At 45.6% G+C, this 19,659-nt stretch overlaps 1 protein-coding gene across 1 annotated transcript; it reads right to left on the reverse strand.

Moving 5' to 3' along the window:
- Window positions 1-79: 79 nt before the first annotated feature.
- LOC120718793 (retinal guanylyl cyclase 2-like) lies at window positions 80-19,613 on the reverse strand. Its single transcript, XM_040007504.1, has 24 exons — window positions 18,869-19,613; window positions 15,978-16,224; window positions 15,181-15,411; window positions 12,813-12,968; window positions 12,589-12,731; window positions 12,264-12,419; window positions 11,971-12,120; window positions 10,903-11,122; window positions 10,662-10,737; window positions 8,397-8,481; window positions 8,062-8,178; window positions 7,911-7,994; window positions 7,582-7,758; window positions 7,070-7,223; window positions 6,719-6,862; window positions 6,481-6,629; window positions 6,223-6,386; window positions 5,152-5,275; window positions 5,013-5,081; window positions 4,727-4,901; window positions 2,161-2,259; window positions 1,941-2,026; window positions 1,324-1,409; window positions 80-1,240 (listed from the first exon to the last, which is right to left on the reverse strand). Exons 2-24 carry the CDS (start codon window positions 16,213-16,215, stop codon window positions 1,153-1,155), a joined length of 3,171 nt encoding a protein of 1,056 aa, XP_039863438.1. The 5' UTR covers window positions 16,216-16,224; window positions 18,869-19,613; the 3' UTR covers window positions 80-1,152.
- Between the last annotated feature and the right edge of the window lie 46 nt (window positions 19,614-19,659).

Consider the following 19,659-nt stretch of genomic DNA (forward strand, 5'->3'; position numbering starts at 1 on the left):
ATTTCTGGCAAAATACATTTATATTTAAAAACTGATTCAGGATTTAATGAATCAATATCACTTTATTCAAGCTAAAATCGATTATCGAAACCCAGGTTAACTGGAGTACAGCTGCTTATGTTTAGCATTCACTCAGGGTTAGGGGTTATATCAAAAAAAATATTAATACTTTTAAATCAACTTTAATTAAATTAACGTAAAACTGGAATAATATAGAGAATATCCATTTTTGAATTTAGAAGGTGAAAAGCTTAAAAATAGGATTTAAGAAGAGGAAGCACAAGGAAATGAATTCAAAATGCACAAAACATGAGACGAATGAAAATTGGAAAGGGAATAAATAAACACATGCAGACTGAGAGGGAGGTTTAAAAGGAGGAGTCAGTGGCTCGTTTCAGCCCTCACCTGTCCGCAGACAGCATCTCAGCAGCCGCCCTCTGTTCAGACAATATTTAAACTAAATTGTTTCCATTTTTGTTTGTTTTTTCACTCTTTTTAGTATTTTTTTCATTTGTTTTTAAAAAAGTATTATTACTTACACAACAATGGGTGTTTGTGTGTTATCTTTACAGATTATTACGTGAAACTCAGCTGGTAGTGAAGAAAATAGACCTGAACTGCACGTTTGATTGACTTATTGAGGAAGACGGTGCCTTCAGGAGCATCCGGGAAAATCCATATTTAAGCACTGAGTCTACCTCAGAGTTTAATGGAACATTTACATTTTAAAGAAGCATCAGGAACAGCGACAGCATACAGCCAGAGTCAGTGCGCAGAACCGATTACTGATCATCACAACATCTGTCACGCATCCACTCTTTAACAGTCATTTACGCAGCATTCATTGGACATGAACAACCCTGATTCTATTTCAAGGTTACTAACACATCACAGTCACCATGGTAACAGTTAGTTTCTATACAACTGTACAAACATCAGACAGTGTGAGGGACGAATTCCACTAGTCAAACAGAAGCGATGTCAGCGACCAATCAAAGAGGACTTCCAGTTAAATCAGGAAGTAGAAATTGGCGCCCATGATAATGATTGGTTTGTGCACTCAGACTTTACAGCCTTCGGGAGCCTGAAGATCTCCAGGGTTCAGATGTCTTTGAGAGGGTCTCATCAGCTGATGACGCTGTGTGTGTGTTGTCACTTCTTCATCTTGTTCTGTCGGTCCAGAAACTTTTGTCGTCTGTCGACTGGAATCTCATCCAGGCTGATTCCATGGTTGCTGGCCCTGACAGAGAGACAGGTGGAAAGCGAGTTTCAGTTTAATGATTACTTTATTGGTAATCGATAATGACCGCTGTGTGTTCTTACCCTCCGGCGAGGTCTGGAGGAACAGGAAGAGGTTTATTAAAATCTTCTCGACCCATCAGCCAGTACGTGTCCTCTGTGCCCTTAACCTGCAACACAAGCATCCAAACATCAACGAGTCCCACCATGGACTGGCATCAGGCTGAGTAACTGTGGACAGGGTGGGATCTGGACCAGACTCTGAACCTGTCAGACTGGACTACAGTAAACCTGAGGGTAATAACCTGACTTGATAAGGTTTTATAAACCATCCATTCTCTTTCATCCTCATCAGGGTCGCAGGAGTGGGGCAGGATACACCCCGGACAGGTCGCCAGCCTGATTCAAGGCTAAGCTTCGTGGTCACACCTATGACCAGTTTAGATTCTCCAATTAACATAACCTCAGTAATTGCATGTCTTTGGACTGTGGGAAGCCACAGTACCCAGGACTCCACACAGAAAGGCCCTGGCAGGTGGTGGGATCGAACTCAAGACCTTCTTTATGTGAAGCAACAGTGCTAATACCCGTGCCAGCGTGCTGCCTTTATCACCATTTTGCGTGTTTTCTAACAGCATCCACAGCTACTGCGTCATGCAATCATATTTGGATTTGCTTCAGGTCTGTTTAGATTGGCATACCTGCGCCTTCCGGGTGTCTATGTGGTATCCCACTTTCAGACTGGTCAGGACTTTGACCGTACTCAGACTGATGTGGATCCTGTAAGCTGCAGACCACAAACACATCGTCACACCGCAACTCAGGAGGAAGCTAGTGATTCTGACATAATTTAAATGCAGACAGGAGAGACTTCAGGGTGGTCTCTCAGTGATCCAACCATTGATCAAAGATTTTACTTACGTAGCCCAGAGGACTCCATGAGTGAGGCCGTGGTCACCGTGTCTCCAAAGAGACAGTACCTGGGCATCTTCAGTCCAACCACACCTGCTACCACGGGACCTGAAGACAGGAAGGGCCAGACCTTTATCTGGCACTAACACCATAGACCAGACCTCATTATTACCATACTTTAATCAGAGATGTAGCTAGCTGGGAACAAAAATACACTACCAGTCAAAGGTTTGGACACGCCTTCTCATTTAATGGTTTTTCTTTAGTTTTACTACTTTTGACTGTAGATACAAACTCAAGACCTCATATATATGAAGCACGACATATGGAATTATGTAGCAAAGAAAACACTGATTAACAACTTTAAATATGACGGGAAAGTTGATTATGTTCAGCTGGATGTAGGATGAAGTGTTTTCAGTGGGAGAAATGCTTTGTCACTTCTTCGGTCTCAGCTTTCTCCAACCTTATAAACAGTCCATCTGCACAGTAACTGACACCAGCATGAATGAACAATGACCCAGTTGTGTTCTGTACATGTTTATTCCTCAATGCACATCACCAACAGACCCCAGTCAGGAACCAGTCCCATTTTTAAGTTGGCGGGGCAAGATTGCCGATGCCGTGCAGGTGTGTCCACCTTCCCTGCACAGCACAGCACCGCAGGCCACGCCCCGCCAAATACCCCCATCGCCCGACTGAGGCTGGGGAGCCACCCGGCTGGCACGGCTCCCCGTGCGGCGCCTCTGCCTCCAGCAGGCACAGCCCCTCTCGCCCCTCGTCCACCTCTGGCTTATGAGGCTCCTCCACCACTCCCGGCTGGAACAGCCCTTCCTGGAGCAGCTCCTCTTTCTCCAGTCGGTGTGGACCCTTGCGCCCCTCATCTGCCATCTCCGGTTGGAGCAGCTCCTCCACCGCTCCCGGCAGGAGCAGCCCACATGACAATGTGAATATTAATGATCAAGGAACTGACCTCCCAGCCCAGTGTTCCTTCAGTGGGCTGGTTTCAGTCATTATGCAAATGCATGTTTATAAGGTCGGAAACCTGCAGTCAGCTGAGACTGAAGAAGCCACCTGGATGATGATGATGATGAAACGTTTCTCTCACTGAGAACGTTCAGATGAACTGAATCGACTCTTTTGGATTTACTCACCTGGATGACTGAGGGTACAGCAAAACAACACTGAATATGTTTTATAGTTTAGATTCCTGTAAGTAGCTGCCCTTTGCTTTGTTGACAGCGCTGCAAACCCTTATCCTGCTCCATGAGCTTCATGATGTAGTCACCTGAAATGGTTTCACCTCACAGGTGAGCCTGTCAGGGTTCATTGGTTATAATAATAATAATAATAATGGATTGCATTTATATAGCGCTTTTCAAGGCACCCAAAGTGCTTTACACTCTCACATTCACACACTGGTGGAGGCAGCTACAGTTGTAGCCACAGCTGCCCTGGGGCAGACTGACAACAGCGAGGCTGCCATATCGCGCCATCGGCCCCTCACACAACAACCAGGACAGAGAGCCCGGGGATCGAACCGGCGACCTTCCCGTTAAGGATTGCGCATCCCAACCCCCAGCACCACGGTCGCCCCCGAATTAAGAATGGTTCTTGCATTCTTAATGGTGTTGGGACCATCAGTTGTGTTGTGCAGAAATCAGGTTGGTACACAGCTGAGAGCCATATTTGACAACTGTTACAATTCATATTATGGCAAAAACCAATCAGCTAAATAAAGAGAAACAACAGTCCATCATTACTTCAGTCATGGTTTTCCTCTTTTTAGTGAGCCAAGCCTAAAAAGACCCAGAATTCCCATCAGCAGTGTTGTGTGGGCTGGAGGCCTTGTTTGCTTCCATTTAGTCTGCTGCTGCCAATCTCCTTTCAGAACCTAGAGGCTCAGTGAGTGCGCCTCGGAGTAGCCTTGTTGTGATTCTCACTGGGAGGCCCGAGACCCGAACATTGTAAATATTACACTTGGGGCCAGTAGGGTGGATCCCTTCATTAGGATAGAGGGACACACGTCCAGGTTACACAGTAATCAAAGCAAAGTCTGGATATTACGAAGAATCTAAAATATAAAACAAACAACGTGTTTTGAGTTATTTCACACTTTTTGATTTACTACATAATTCAACACGTGTTCATTATTAGTTGATGCCTTCAGCAAGAATCTAAAAAGAAAAACCATTAAACTGTTTTGTCCAAAACTGGTACTGTAATCCAGTCTGACTGGTTCAAATATCATTCCCATCCTTGTGGTCTGAGCACCAGCTGCTGATGAGGCAGGACTTGAGCCAGCCCTGAGGTCTCCCAAAACAGTTCTGTCAACAGACACTTCTACTCACTACTCCCGACATTTCTAAATCTTTCAGCAGTTGCCCACAGAAGTCGAGCTTCACTAATCTCATCCACACGTGTCCACACTAAGAGTGACTTACACCTGAGACACATTGAACATACTCTGGATTCTTCAGATGAGGAAAGTTGATAGTATAGTAGTTACACTGATAAATGAACCCTCTCCTGACGTCCTGGTACTGAATGAGCAGATAACGGTCGACAGGTGTACCTGAGTGCAGTCCGATGCGGATTTTGACTTTAATCTCGGGCATGTGTTTGATCTTAAAGTTTCCTATCGAGTGCAGGATGTCCAGAGACATGTTGGCCACTTCAGCTGCGTGTCGATTCCCATTCCTGTTGGGAACACCTGAAGCCACCATGTAGGCATCTCCAATAGTTTCCACCTATAACAAAACCAGAACCAAATATCATGTGTCTTTGTTCAGATCATCCAGAAATTAAGAGAAATCTTCACTGTTTAGGTCAGACACGTGTTTTAAATGGAAGTGTGTTACCTTGTACACATCATGGAGAGCAATGATGGCATCAAACATGGTGTAGAGGTCATTCAGCAGGTCGACCACCTGCACACACACGGGTTTAGTGAAACACTGAAAAATGAAATGCACAAAAACAAGTTCAAACAGTTTGTACCTCGATGGGCTCGCTCAGAGCAGAAATAGTTGTAAATCCAACAATGTCGCTGAAGTAAAGGGTGCAGTCCGAATAATGTTCAGGTTCCACTGGTTTCCCTTTCTTCAGAGCTTGAGCCACAGACCTGGAACAAATGGGAACTCGCAAAGTTTTCATTCCTTAGTGTAACCATGCAGCAAACAGACAAACTAGAGGCCAGAAGTTTAACATGGCTCTCCAGTTCATCCTTCAAACCCAGGACTCCGCAGGAACCAATAATGGATTCCAGTTTAGCTCCACTTTTAACGCCATCATCATCCTGGTCTGCCAAAGAACAAATCCTCCTGCCTAAATGTACTCCTCTTGCAGGGGGATCATAGACTTGCTGCCTGACAGCGAAACAGCCTGGAAGATAACCAGTGCTGACAGTCCAGGAGACAGGAACGTGATTACCATGCTCAACCTGCTATGTTTTGGCTGAATGGGGATGAATCCAACTACAGTTGAAAGAGTCACTATCTGGTGACCTGGTGTCAGAATCTGCCCCCAGTGGAGTTAGTTGAAAACCTTGGCACCAACCATATCAATGATCCTGTCTGATTCCAGTAAGACAGAGTTACCTTTCAGCCTCCCAGCAGCTATCATCTCACAGGTCCTCAGAGAGCTAAATAGGCTCAAATCAAAAGAGCACAACGGAGGACGAACTTCCTGTGATACAGGAACAAGTTAAACTCACCAAAGATAATGTTGGGGCATTCCTCCAAATGCACAATGCAGCTCATCATTCATAACCTGAGGAGTGATTGGCTGCAGCATGCCCTCTCATTAGCACCTGTGCAACTCCACAACCCCGAGCCAGGCTAAACCCTCCCAGCATGGCCACTCCTCTCTCAGGAGTCAGCGTCCCATCAGGACCAAAGTCTGCATCATGAGAACCCTTCATTCTTGTCTGCAGCGAACTTCATTAACGAGGCCCAATGACACAGTTCTATTCTCGAGGACTCTTATCCACCCACCCATCAGAGACTCTGACCACACCTCCAGTTCACATTACTACTAATTATTACTAGTAATTTACTGTTTTAGTCTTACTTTGGCAGGAGCTGCCCCACCAGCTTATCTGTCTTGGTTCTCTCAATCTCCAATTCATCCGTTCGTTCTCGGATCAGATCCTCCAGGTTCGAGCTGTACTGCTCCAACATCCGCAGCATGGAGTCGATGATGTTGGCCCTCCTGCCTCTACTGATACCTCGAAACTGCAAACAGATTGTCGAAGGAGTCGAGATGAAATCAGAAAATAACCCCGAGCCTGTAGAAGGCAGCAGGTGCCAGCAGTGAGACTCGGCTCACCTGTTTGAAAATGTCATCAAAGCTCGGCCTCTTACTCGGGTCTTCATTCCAACATTCATTCATCAGCGTGAGACACTCGGTAGGAGCTTCATCGACCGAAACGATCGGCCTGCAGAGAGGAGGAGGCTGCTTCAGACGCTCCACGATCTCTGGGAGACAGACAGGTGGTAAGAGACAAACAGGTGATAAGAGACAGACGGTTTATAAGAGACACAGCTGATCAGACATCCTCCCTCACCATGAGCCGGCATGTCCATCATGGCATATGGCAGTGTGCGGGAGATCACTTCCTGTATGATGATGGAGAAGCTGAAGACATCTCCAGCAAACGAACCTCCTGAGACCGGATTCCTCAAAAGCTCCGGAGCTGTCCACAGCATGTCTGAGAGACGGGAAGAGAAACACAGATGCTTTTAGACAGCTGCAGTTTTTATTGGAACAGGTTTGTGTTGTGTTGTGCTCATGATTAGGGTTAATGTTAGGGTTAGGATGGAGAGTCTTAATATGCCCTCTGACATAAACACACGTGTAAGCAGAGATACAGCGTCTCAGATAAACTTCAAACATCTGAACATGCTCATGTTTCTACCGTGTGGATCCTCAGGAATGCTGATCCCCTGGGATTTCAGGATCATAGGGAGTCCATAATCTGTTATTTTCAGAACAAAGCGACCATCGACTAAACAGTTTGTTGACTTCAGACGACCATGAGTCAAACCTCGCAGATGAAGGTACTTCATGCCCTGAAACAAACACAAATATCAGTAACCTGATCGGTCTGATCAGAAATGAAACAGTCTTCAAAGATATCATAGATAAAGTCAAATAGAGCTGCATAATTAATTGACTTAGAAGTCGAGTCGTGAAACCTGAGCTAGTTCAGACTAGTTCATAGATCCTTCATTAGGACAGCAGTGTTTTATCATGGCACTATAAGAGAGTACTAGTGTGAGTAATGCTCACAGCACCAGTTGTTGTATAAGTAGCAGCATTGTACAAACAGCGATTATCTAATAAACTCACTTCTTTCGTTTCATCCCCCGACCACCACTATTCACAGCAAATATAAGTGAACACCAGGGACAGGGGGTTCGGCAGTACCTTGATGAGGTCCATGAGCAGTGAGGATTTAAACATCCAGTCCAGCCTCACGTTGCCGTCAGCCAGCAGGTCTGCCAGACTTCCTCGGGGGCAGTGTTCCACCACCAGGGCGAAGATCCCCGAGTCCACAAACAGACCCAGGCACAGGTTTAGGTTCTCGTGTCGCATCTCCCGCAACTGAACACCAGGCAGAAAATACTCTTAATACTGCAATACTGTTAATCTGTTTCACGTACAGATGGTAGCGCCATACAACAGAACAGAAAACACAGGAACAAATAGAATCTGTGTCTGTTGTGTTTCTATTGTAGATTTTCTGCTCATCATACCTGGCTGAACATATTCTGGGTGGTTTGATTGGCTTCTGTTGGTGTTTTTCCAGTACTGAACTTCTTCAGCCAAACCCAGTCACCCTGAAAACAGCACAGCCAATCAGGGAATGTGACAGGACAGGTAGGCTCACACAGGTGCAGGTAATACCTCCAGTATCCCGATGTTGGAGCTCTCCGGTGTTGTGAGGATATAACTTCGAGCGAGCGATCGCAATGGAGTTTTCATTTCCAAAAGACTCTTCATGATGGACTCATCGTTGAGTTTCTATGGAAACAACAACAATCTGACCAAAGGTAGCTCACTGATCAACTTATTGATCAACTTATTGGCCCATTGATCAGCTCATCGATTAGCTCATTAGTCAAACATGCCTCGCTGTTAGTACTCGTGCTGCTCCCAGTTTTCTACAGAACTACAGATGCACCAGTACCAGCAATGGTACCAGATTGAACAGTAGTTACCACCAGTAAACATTCTCTGACCTTCTTGCTGACTTGAGTATCGATGAAGACAATGTCGTCCAGAGTAAGGATCATTTTGGTTGCTGTCACGGCTCCCTTAGTACTCCTGTCCAGAGACACGTGAGAGAAGAAAGATGCACAGTTCTGCAGCACTATATACATATGAACATCCCCAATTCAAACAATATAAAATATGCACATATCATGAAAACATAAGTAGTGTTATATATTTACAGTGTGGGTCATTGCACTTAAATTAAGTGTTACACAATGGTGATGGTCGATTGTGTATGGAAGGAAGTCCTTGGACTGGGGGGTGGAAACTATGTCGTCAGCGAGTTCAGGGTGGTTATGGCTTTTTTGTTTGTTTGTTTGTTTGTTTGTTTGTTTGTTTGTTTGTTTTAACTAAGCAGCAGAAATTCAAGAAGCTTGGAAAGAAAAACTACTGGACTTCAAGTTTCTTAAAGAGGCTCTGTCTGAGAAACATTCCTTAATCTCTAAGACTATATAGTGGAGAGTCCCAGGTATTCAAGCCCTAGTGGGAGTGGCCTCTTAAAAGCGTCATTGGCCCACTCTTGATCATGGCCTCATTACATGAGCCAAGGTGGGTGTGAGTCATTATAAGCAGAGGTTTTGGGTGAACCCACTGTGAGACCTTAGGGCACCTGGGAAGCATCAGAGACTGGATTACAGATGGCCGACAGTTGGTGTGATAAGCCCCGCCCTCTGTTCAAAGATGGTCATTCACAGTGGACATAGATGGCTTCTTTCATTCTTCTTTCAAATCATCCATCTTCTCTCTATTACAGTCAACTTTAATGTTGAGATTTCGATTCTCCTCAATGTGCACAGTCCAGAAACAGCAAACTGTTAGGTGGCATACACGTGTCTGCACCAGTGGCGAGGTGCTGCCAAGAGTCATACTTTCTACTTCCTCCATGTAAAGGTTGGCTACGTCTGCTAAAAATGACCCTCACTCTGTCTCATACCTCGTAGTGATGGGATTTCCGGCTCTTTTTACAGAACTGGCTCTTTCGGCTCCCAACCGGCTCTTCAGGTTGTTTTGTTGCTTTAATTAATTTATTATTAACAACAATATAAAATTATGCACAAAAGAAATTACTAATGTAAAAAAAAAAAGTGGTTTTATTTATATGTTTATATATAAATATATGCGGTGGCCCCTAGAGACAAAACACGTACAAACTCCAAAACACATTTCTAGCATGAACTAAAGTTCCACAGCAGAGCTACTAGATCACTTAAATTACACAATTGAAAGCACATGTGTATTGTTTGTGTATTTATACACAAGCACTCATATATATTCAAATAATTTAAACAAATGTTCATTTACCTGTTACTACCACACACCAAATCCGGTCGTTGGTACTTCCTGGCTTGTGTAGCCACGAGGTAACAAAAGCTCAACACTGCCCCCTAGCATCCTGGAGCACTTCTGTTGGGTTTTGTATGTGCTTTGTCTGTAGGTGCCACCGTAAATATACTTTTATTTATTCACATAAAATGTAATAAATAAATCATATAATACAAAAACCAACTAGTCACAGTTCAACTTTTAACTATTTAAATTTTCAGCTTTTTCCTTTTAAACAAATTTAAAGTGAAACAACACAAAACACTGCAAACCACAACACAATTAAATACAAATTAAAATATGAAAACAAAAAGAAGATGCATATTCTCTGTCATATGGACCTGCATGAATAAACTTTCTGAATCCTTTATCATCTGCAACTGAAAATAGTTGTGGATGATTACTATACCTTTCTAATGTGACGTTGTTGTCCCTGCTCTCTCTCTCTCCCTCCCGCTCTGTTCCTGTGCTACTGAGTGTAACTACTGCCCCTCCCCCCTCTGCCCAGCACAAGGCTCGAGTGCAGGCGAGAGAGAGAGGGTGAGAGAAAGAGAAAAATCCCACGGCTCCCAATAAGGAGCTTCAAATAGTCGGCTCTAAGAGCCATTTCGTTCACAACCAACACATCACTAATACCTCGGCTCATGTGATGAGTCACATGATGAACAATGGGTCAACGACCCTCTCCAGGGACAGCTCCCACTAGGGCTTAAAACCTCGGTCATTCCACCATTTGGTGTTAGAGCTCAAGAAGCTTTGCGTCTTCACGAAACTTAAAGAACTCGAGACGCTTTTCTTTCCAAGCTTCTTAGACTACCATGACCGGGATGACTGGGAACCAGACTGAAAGCAGAATAAGCACCAGGTACGTTAGAGAGGAGTGTGTGAGATTAAGCCTGTGTGTTAACCTGTTCCAAAAGAAAAGGCCTCCAAGCAGAGTGCAGAACAACAGGAAGAGGAAGAGCACAGTTACAGCGCCCATACCTGCAGGGAGTGGAGAGGTTTCCACATTTATAGCCATGCCGGACAGCAACCTTTTGTCAACGTGAACACTAAATCACGACACATACAGAAACTACAGGTGTAATTAAGACCTCATTTGAACTGAAGCACAAAGCTCCCACCCTCTCTGTGGGTCAGTAAACACACCTCCACTGCAGGCTTCATCTGGATTAAACCAACAGAAGCTGGCTGAGGGGGGTTTTCCTCCCGGGAAGACAAAGGAACGGCTCAGCGGTCTCAGACCTCCGGTCGTCCCGTCGGTGTGCGTCGGAGAGAGTGAGTGTGTTGGGACGAGGCGGTCGCCATCGCTGTCCAACACTACGTAGCTGGCCTGCAGGCCACGCCCCTCAGTACCTCCATACAACACCTGATAGGGAAGAAGACAGAAGCTGATTGTACCATTGAGTTTAAGGTGAGGACATGATGAAAATGATGATGATGCAAAACAAAAAAGATCAAATCAAATTCTGTGGTTCAGAAATGATTAATTTATTAACTTTATTCTAAATGTCTGTGAAGTTTCTTAGTCATCCAGGTCATCATGGTCTAAGGAGCTTGGAAAGAAAAGCGTCTGTGGGAGTGTCCCTTAAGAGGGTTGTTGACCCATTATTGATCCTCTCAAACTTCAGGCCTCGAGGTCCGGTGTCCTGCAGGTTTTAGCTCTCACCCTGGGTCATCGGGGTCAAATGATTAGTTCTTTACCTCTTTGCCTCTGGAGAACTTCAGAGTCAAAGGTTCTGGTCCATGTGTGTCGGTTTCAGGTAAACTTCAGTGTTGAGGTTTCTATTCTTCTCAGTGTGCACTGAAAATCTTTCCAAGCTCCTTAGAGAACTTTATGCAAACACTTAACGACTGGATAGACGTGATTATGTTGTATTAAGTGGTGAAAAACAATTATTAAAACTCTTGTGTTTGTGGACACAGAGACTCAATTAGTCTGTCTAACTTAATCAGAACGAACTGTTCCCAGATCAGAGTCATCTGACACTAGAAGGTTCAGTCATGAGTAACTCTTCACTGCCACAAAACAAAACTTGAGTTTTAGGTCATAGTTTTAAAAAACGTAAAGTGCGCCTTGTTGTAGTTTTTGCCTCTCTCCCTCTGAGTGTCACGAGTCTATCTGATCTGGAGGAGAAGGTCTTTTATCTCAGCTTTGATACTGAAAGCAGCAACTCCATCAGTTACTCAGCTAGCGAGTGCTGAAATCTGTGTGACCTGATTGAAACCCTGAAAATCAAAGCCTCCATCTGATTTCATGAGCTGATTGCCCGTCACCCAGTGTCCACTCCCCGCCTGACGGCGCTCTTCCACTGCCTTTGCCACGAAGTAGACCATGTTGAAAATAGTCCCAAACAAAGGAGACACCTGCAGAGACAGGACAACACTTTGTCACATTAGATTCTCTCGTTTACTGGGGACGCACACATTGTTTACACGTTATTTACTTGTTTACCTCTGAATCCATCAGAACATTAAAGCCCGTGTTTGTTGTTTGTATGTTTGTTTACCTCTGTGGCGGAGACACCCGAGTGAATCTCTCGGCTCGTTTGAGCCTCGCGGAAAGCTTCATAGAAACTCTGGTCGGATGCCATGGTAACAGTCAGGACGGCACTATAGGCGTGACGTAGCTGCGTGCTATTGGTCAGCTGGTTGAAGACTGTGTGCTGATTGGATAAAACAGAGAGGGAGGGAACCAATCAGAACTCGGCCTTTAGTTAAACACAGTGGGGTGGTGTATGGGTGGTAAATAAGAAAAGTTTGCTTGACTCAGTTTTCTTTTTGATGATCGGAGAAAATGGAATAAAACCTCCTTGAGAACTTGTTGGTCGTTACCTGATAGGGCATCGCGTACAGCAGGGCGTCGTAGGGAATGAACACGTAACCATTAGAAACCATCCCCATCTCCAGGGCGGTCAGCAGTAGCTCCCTCTGATCCTCTCCACCAATCAGGACAGAGCTCATGCACATGATGACCACTGAAGGTGAAATAAAAAGTTCTCTGATCTGATGTGTTCAGTTCAGGGATGGCAGCTTAACGATCATCTCTTAGCTCTGACCTTTGACCTTGTCGGCTTCTCTGATTTTGTTCAGCGCCTCCCGAGCCCCGCCTTTGTTGCCTGGTTCCATGGTAACCACCGGCCCAATCGGCAAACCCATAGCCCGGAGCGCAGAGGCCACTTCCTGTCCCGTGCTCTCCCAAAGGTCGGTGGCAGCTACACAAAAAAGGAGAAGGGATGGAGAAAGGAAACACTGATAAACAATTAAGACAACAAAGACGATCACAATATAAACAAACCGCCAGGGTGATGCATATGTTTACGCAAATGTTGGGTAAAAGCTGTCAGCTAGACCTCATGCAGGTTCACAAAAGGAACAGTGTGAGGAACAGTGAGAGGAACAGTGTGAGGAACGCTCTGAGGAACACTGTGAGGAACACTGTGAGGAACACTGTGAGGAACACTGTGAGGAACAGTGTGAGGAACGCTGTGAGGAACAGTGTGAGGAACAGTGAGAGGAACAGTGTGAGGAACAATGAGAGGAACAGTGAGAGGAACAGTGAGAGGAACAGTGTGAGGAACGCTGTGAGGAACAGTGAGAGGAACAGTGAGAGGAACAGTGTGAGGAACGCTGTGAGGAACAGTGTGAGGAACACTGTGAGGAACAATGAGAGGAACAGTGAGAGGAACAGTGTGAGAAACGCTGTGAGGAACAGTGTGAGGAACAGTGTGAGGAACAGTGAGAGGAACAGTGTGAGGAACAGTGTGAGGAACAGTGAGAGGAACAGTGAGAGGAACAGTGTGAGAAACGCTGTGAGGAACAGTAAGAGGAACAGTGTGAGGAACAGTGAGAGGAACAGTGTGAGGAACAGTGAGAGGAACAGTGAGAGGAAAAGTGTGAGGAACGCTGTGAGGAACAGTGAGAGGAACAGTGTGAGGAACACTGTGAGGAACACTGTGAGGAACAGTGAGAGGAACGCTGTGAGGATTGCTGTGAGGAACAGTGAGAGGAACAGTGTGAGGAACGCTTTGAGGAACAGTGTGAGGAACGCTGTGAGGAACGCTGTGAGGAACAGTGTGAGGAACGCTGTGAGAAACAGTGTGAGGAACGCTGTGAGAAACAGTGTGAGGAACGCTGTGAGGAACGGTGTGAGGAACAGTGTGAGGAACGCTGTGAGGAACGCTGTGAGGAACAGTGTGAGGAACAGTGAGAGGAACAGTGTGAGAAACGCTGTGAGGAACAGTGTGAGGAACGCTGTGAGGAACAGTAAGAGGAACAGTGTGAGGAACAGTGTGAGGAACAGTGAGAGGAACAGTGTGAGGAACAGTGAGAGGAAAAGTGTGAGGAATGCTGTGAGGAACAGTGAGAGGAACAGTGTGAGGAACACTGTGAGGAACAGTGAGAGGAACGCTGTGAGGATTGCTGTGAGGAACAGTGAGAGGAACAGTGTGAGCAACGCTGTGAGGAACAGTGTGAGGAACGCTGTGAGAAACAGTGTGAGGAACGCTGTGAGGAACGCTGTGAGGAACAGTGTGAGGAACGCTGTGAGGAACGCTGTGAGGAACGCTGTGAGGAACAGTGTGAGGAACAGTGTGAGGAACAGTGTGAGGAACGCTGTGAGAAATGCTGTCTCGTTTCATACTGCACATGGTTGCAATGACAATAAAGCCACTTGACCTGACATTGCTCTGGTTTTTACTCTCACAGAGAAGACGAGATGATCACAGCCGTCTGGACCTAGATTAATCGAATGAGTGCCCCCTGACGTCAAGGTTTCGTGTGGATTATTTAGTTGATGGTTGGTTTGAAACGATGACGAACCAAAGATTGTGGAGATCATCTGAGCTTTTAAGAAGCTGTCCTTAATATGTTGGAATCAGACAAGCAGGACAATTGAGGTCCTCTTGGATGGGTCCATAAAGAGAAGGGCTCTGTCAATGATGTCTCCTTTCCTTTCAGAATGGTGAAATCAGACTTGGAGGATCAGAAGGTCAGTGGATCTGTTGAACCTCCAGCTGTCTCTGTCTATCTCTGTACTTTACTTTGGCAGAGAGAATTTCATGTCAGCAAGAAGTGTCCTTGGTGAAAGAGTCCTGGTGAACATGTCGATATGTTAAACTGGGTCTAGCTCTCACTTCTATATCCATTCAGAAGCTCATAAGTAACAATGGTTAAGTTAAAGCCCTCACAGAAAACACCTCCACTGTGTGATGTCCCAATGAACCACTGCAGTTATAGTCCGATGGGCAGTAAAAGTCGAACCACCAAAATCAAACAAAGGGGGCCTAATATGTGAGTGTAACAGTCTAAAATGGTGAAGCTCAGATCAAATAACCGGCTCAGGCTAAATTAAAGTAACACAAGTTTGAATGAAGAGATTATGGTGAGAACCACCCCACCACTCTGACTGTGATGTCAAACCCTCACCTGTGATGATGCTGACATGCGCCCAGCCGAAAAATCTGAACACGGTGAACAGGACTCTGGTGGGAGGAGTCAGTGGCGGCAGGTTTGGCCAGTCAGCATCTAGACAACCGGGAGAGGCGAGTCCAGCCTCCCAATGCTCAGTCATTAGGGAGGCAGAGTGACAGAGGGCGGGATTAAAGGGTCCAATGTAGGCATAGCCATAACCTTCAAAGTCCCCAAAGTTGGTCAGAGCTAAAATAAAAAGGTCAAAGGTCAAATAAATATCACACAAATAAAAATAAGGAAAATAAAAAATTGTTCACTTACTCCAGTCTGTAAGCTGATAAACACACTTCAAATAAGCGTGTGTTGATAAGACTGATTAAATGTCTAATGATCCTTTGGAGGTGGAGTGGTCTAATATGTGACTAACAAGCAGACTTTTCAAATTAAAAGTTTTATTAAATGTCTTCTGATTGTTCATTCAGTTCAATTTTATTTATACAGCGCCAAATCACAACAACAGTCGCCTCGAGGAGCTTTATATTGTACAGTAGATCGCACAATAATACATACAGAGAACAACCCAACAATCACATGACCCCCTATGAGCAAGCGCTTTGGCGACAGTGGGAAAGAAAAACCCCCTTTTAACAGGGGGTCTAATAATTGGCTGCTAACTCATCATTGTGTGATTGTTCTAGTGTAACTGAGTTAACCAAAGTGGTACAAACTTTAACTGTAACTAAAGGTAATCTCTTTCTAAATATTTTACTGAACTTTATTTTAAGGTCCTGTTGGCTGATTGGATAACAGACCTTTGGAGGCAGAGCAGTCCTCGTCCAGCACTTTGACATCATACCAGTACCCTCTGCTCATACTGGTGTCAGTCCGTAACCTGGACAACGCCAGCGTGACCGCTGCTGTCGGCATCGCCCGGGAAAACAACGGGTCACATGACCACGGACCGACCAAGGCGATCTTGAAGGTTGTTGTCCGAACCTCTTCAATGCATAGCAACCACAGACACGCCCCTAGCAACCATCGAAGCTGCATCCTGACAACCTGCCAGAGATTCAGACGGATTTTTAGAAAGTCAACAAGAACACAAACTCGTCTGAACAAAGATGAAACACAAAAAACTGATTCAGGTTTGTCAAACTACTGTCTGTTAACAAGGAACCTGAAACCTCCACGTAATGAATTACTTAACCTGCAATGTCAGTTCATTTTAAAGACAGGGCTTAAGACTGTGGGCTTACCACCCACACGAGGGGCTGTAGGGTTGGGTGCTTAGTGGATAATGAGGCAGTCTGATGTACTGGCGCTCCGATTTTCAGCTTCCAAAACTGGCTTGTGGCAAATGTAATGTCGCCTTTCTGGTGTGAAAGGCGCCTGAGCTGGTGCATGAAGTTAAGATGTGATGACTAGATATAGTCAGGTTCACCTTGGTGCATAGCTCTGGTTCTCAACCAGTTTCCTATAGATGACCTGGACTCTGTTCCCCTCTGGAGTTGCCCTCGATGTGAGGGCACGGACCGAGTGGTACTACATGTATCGCCACGGTTGGCTGCCTTTGCTGTCGGAGTTTTCCCCGGTGGATGAGATGGTTGGTTCCCTGCGCCTTGTGGTCGTGGAATGGGTCCTAAGTTTTGTTTGTGTGTATGAGCAGAATGACACCACAGAGTTCTCCAGCACCCCACCCAGCCTTCTTAGAGTCACTGGGTGGGGGTAATAACGCTCAATAACTCTCCAATAAGGAACTCTATTGTGCTGCTGGGTTACGTTTCTGCAGTGTTGCATTGCATCTACATTGGCAGATCAGATGGTGGTTGCCCTGTTTAAGCAGGGGGTGTAGAGGGTGTGCTCCAACTACAGAGGGATCACACTCAACAGCTTTCCTGGGAAAGTGTGTGCCAGTGTTCTGGAAAAGAGATTTGTAGTCGACCCTCGGATTCAGGAGGAAGGCTGAATCCACTGGTTGTGGAACACTGGACCGGCTCTGGCAGTCTGTAATAAGACTTAATAATGCTGACATACAACTCAGAGGAGACAAGCATCAGAAATCTGTATGAATCACTTGTTTGTAACACTGAAAACACATTTACACTAAACATACCAGTCAAAACAGAAGAGCACGCTATTGTTTTAAATAGGTTTTATAGACCAACATTGCTTATGTACACTGATGCTTTTACAGGGTTTGGCTTCCTCTGGACGTAATGCAGTCACATGTCACAGTTACATGGACAGCAGAAGAACATGTAGTCAAATTCAAAGTGGAATCAAACTCAGGACTTGCTGTGAGGCAACAGTGCTAACCACTGCGTCACTGTGGACTGTGGGTAGCCAGAGTCACATGACCTGTAAGTTTATACTACAGCAGAGGTTTTAGATCCATCGACCAGCCTGCCACCTGAATGATGTAACATCTTACCTTTAACGTCTGCTCCTTAATCTTGTGTTAGGTATTAAAGTGAATAACAGATTAAGAATTTAGAGGTCTACGCAGTGCTTCGTTAAAAAATGATGACAATGTAGAAGCTCCAAGGTGATAAGGTCACAGGGACCTGCTGGCCCCTTCACAGAGGACCGCGCTCTGCTTTAAGGTGAGAATACTTCAATAAACCCTCAGAAGAAGAGCTTCTGTTTGACATCACATGACTGTGTGTCATCTCCACAGTAACTATGAATGAGATGCAGTTAACCACACGTAGGATGCTTGCTTGTATCAGCGTTTGAAAGCTGACTGTCAAAACCTCTGAAACGACCACATTTCCTCTGACCTCCTGCAGCTGTGACTCTGTGGGGTTTGTGAAGAGTCTCCAGGTGATGTCACAGAGATGCTTCCCTCTGGGGATAATTAATCTGAAGGTAGATCTGAGTCCACATTAGAGACTGTGATGACTTGAAGCTGAACACTCAAACCACCAGGCACTGGAAACCTTCAACCTGCTAAGGGACTAGGACCACCTGAGTAGGAGCACTATGAACTATGACCCCTTCAGGACTTGAGCCTCAGTGAACCGGCTTTCTGAAACAGGACCCTCAGCTGTAGCTCATTTGTGACTGGTTCTCCTCAGAGACCATAAATCCTAAAATTTGGACCCTCAGGTACAGCAACTGGAGAGCAGGTGGAGGCTTTCACTGGTTTGTCTGGCTGCCACCAGAGGCTGTCCAGAGACATGCACGTTGTGCAATAACACGATGATGGTGTGTGCAAATGTGCTGCCTCAGTCATGGCATCAGGAGAGATAGAGCAGAGTATGTAACTATGACCACACATGCTCAGGTTGAACCACAGAGGGCACCCGCTGACACCTTTAATCCAATCATGGTAACCATGGAAACACACACACACCTGAAAGGTCAAGACTTGATCTGCAGCTCTCTGGCTGCTTTTAAAGCAGATCAAGCTCATTAACAGATTTACTTAAATCACTCAGGTCCCGTGCTCCCTATATTCAGGCAAAATTTAACTTTATGTATACAGCTCGGGTTTACAGCAGCAGTCAAAGAGCCTACAATATTAGAGGGGCAATCGAAGGTGGGAAGGAAGAACTCCCTTTTAACAGGGAGAGGGCTCCAACGGATCGGAAATCAGACAGGACAAAACACAACCTGTCTGCACACACAGAGTCTAAGACTGTCTGAGCATCAGAAGCTCAAATATCAGAACAATCAATCGAGCGATCAATGATCTGTTTACCTTTGTCTCAGAGCTTCATCTGTCCAAAGGAAAACCAAGCAGATGATGTCAGGCTGAACGAGGGAGGACCAGAGACCAGGAGGGAGAGCGTCAACGTCCAGTTACATCCACTTACAGTGGAGAGAGGGAGAGAATCATGGTCGAGTTACATCCACTTACAGTGGAGAGAGAGAATCATGGTCGAGCTACATCCACTTACAGTGGAGAGAGAGAATCACGGTCGAGCTACATTCACTTACAGTGGAGAGAGAGAATCACGGTCGAGTTACATCCACTTACAGTGGAGAGAGAGAATCACGGTCGAGTTACATCCACTTACAGTGGAGAGAGAGATTCATGGTCGAGTTACATCCACTTACAGTGGAGAGAGAGAATCACGGTCGAGTTACATCCACTTACAGTGGAGAGAGAGATTCATGGTCGAGCTACATCCACTTACAGTGGAGAGAGAGAGAGAGAGAAACATGGTCGAGCTACATCCACTTACAGTGGAGAGAGAGGAACTTTGCATCCACCTGTGTTGTTGTCACGTCTTCACTTCCTGCTGATGATGTCAGCACCTCGCTGTAGTGTCACAGCTTGTGGTAAGAGGGCGACTGAGTCTTCCTGTGCAAGGAGCAGCAGGGGAGGTGAATCATGTGATCAGACAGGTGAGCTGGATCAGGTACCGATGATGGTACCTCTGATCTGCTAATCCCGGCCTGGATCAAGTCCATCTTCAGAGCTCCCTGCTGGACTGCAGCCTGGAATAGACCCAGATTAGTCTCAGCTACCATCCTGGAATATCCTGG

This window comes from Simochromis diagramma, unplaced genomic scaffold (assembly GCF_900408965.1).
Source record: "Simochromis diagramma unplaced genomic scaffold, fSimDia1.1 OVJJ01000674.1, whole genome shotgun sequence".
NCBI classification, from domain to species: Eukaryota; Metazoa; Chordata; class Actinopteri; order Cichliformes; family Cichlidae; genus Simochromis; species Simochromis diagramma.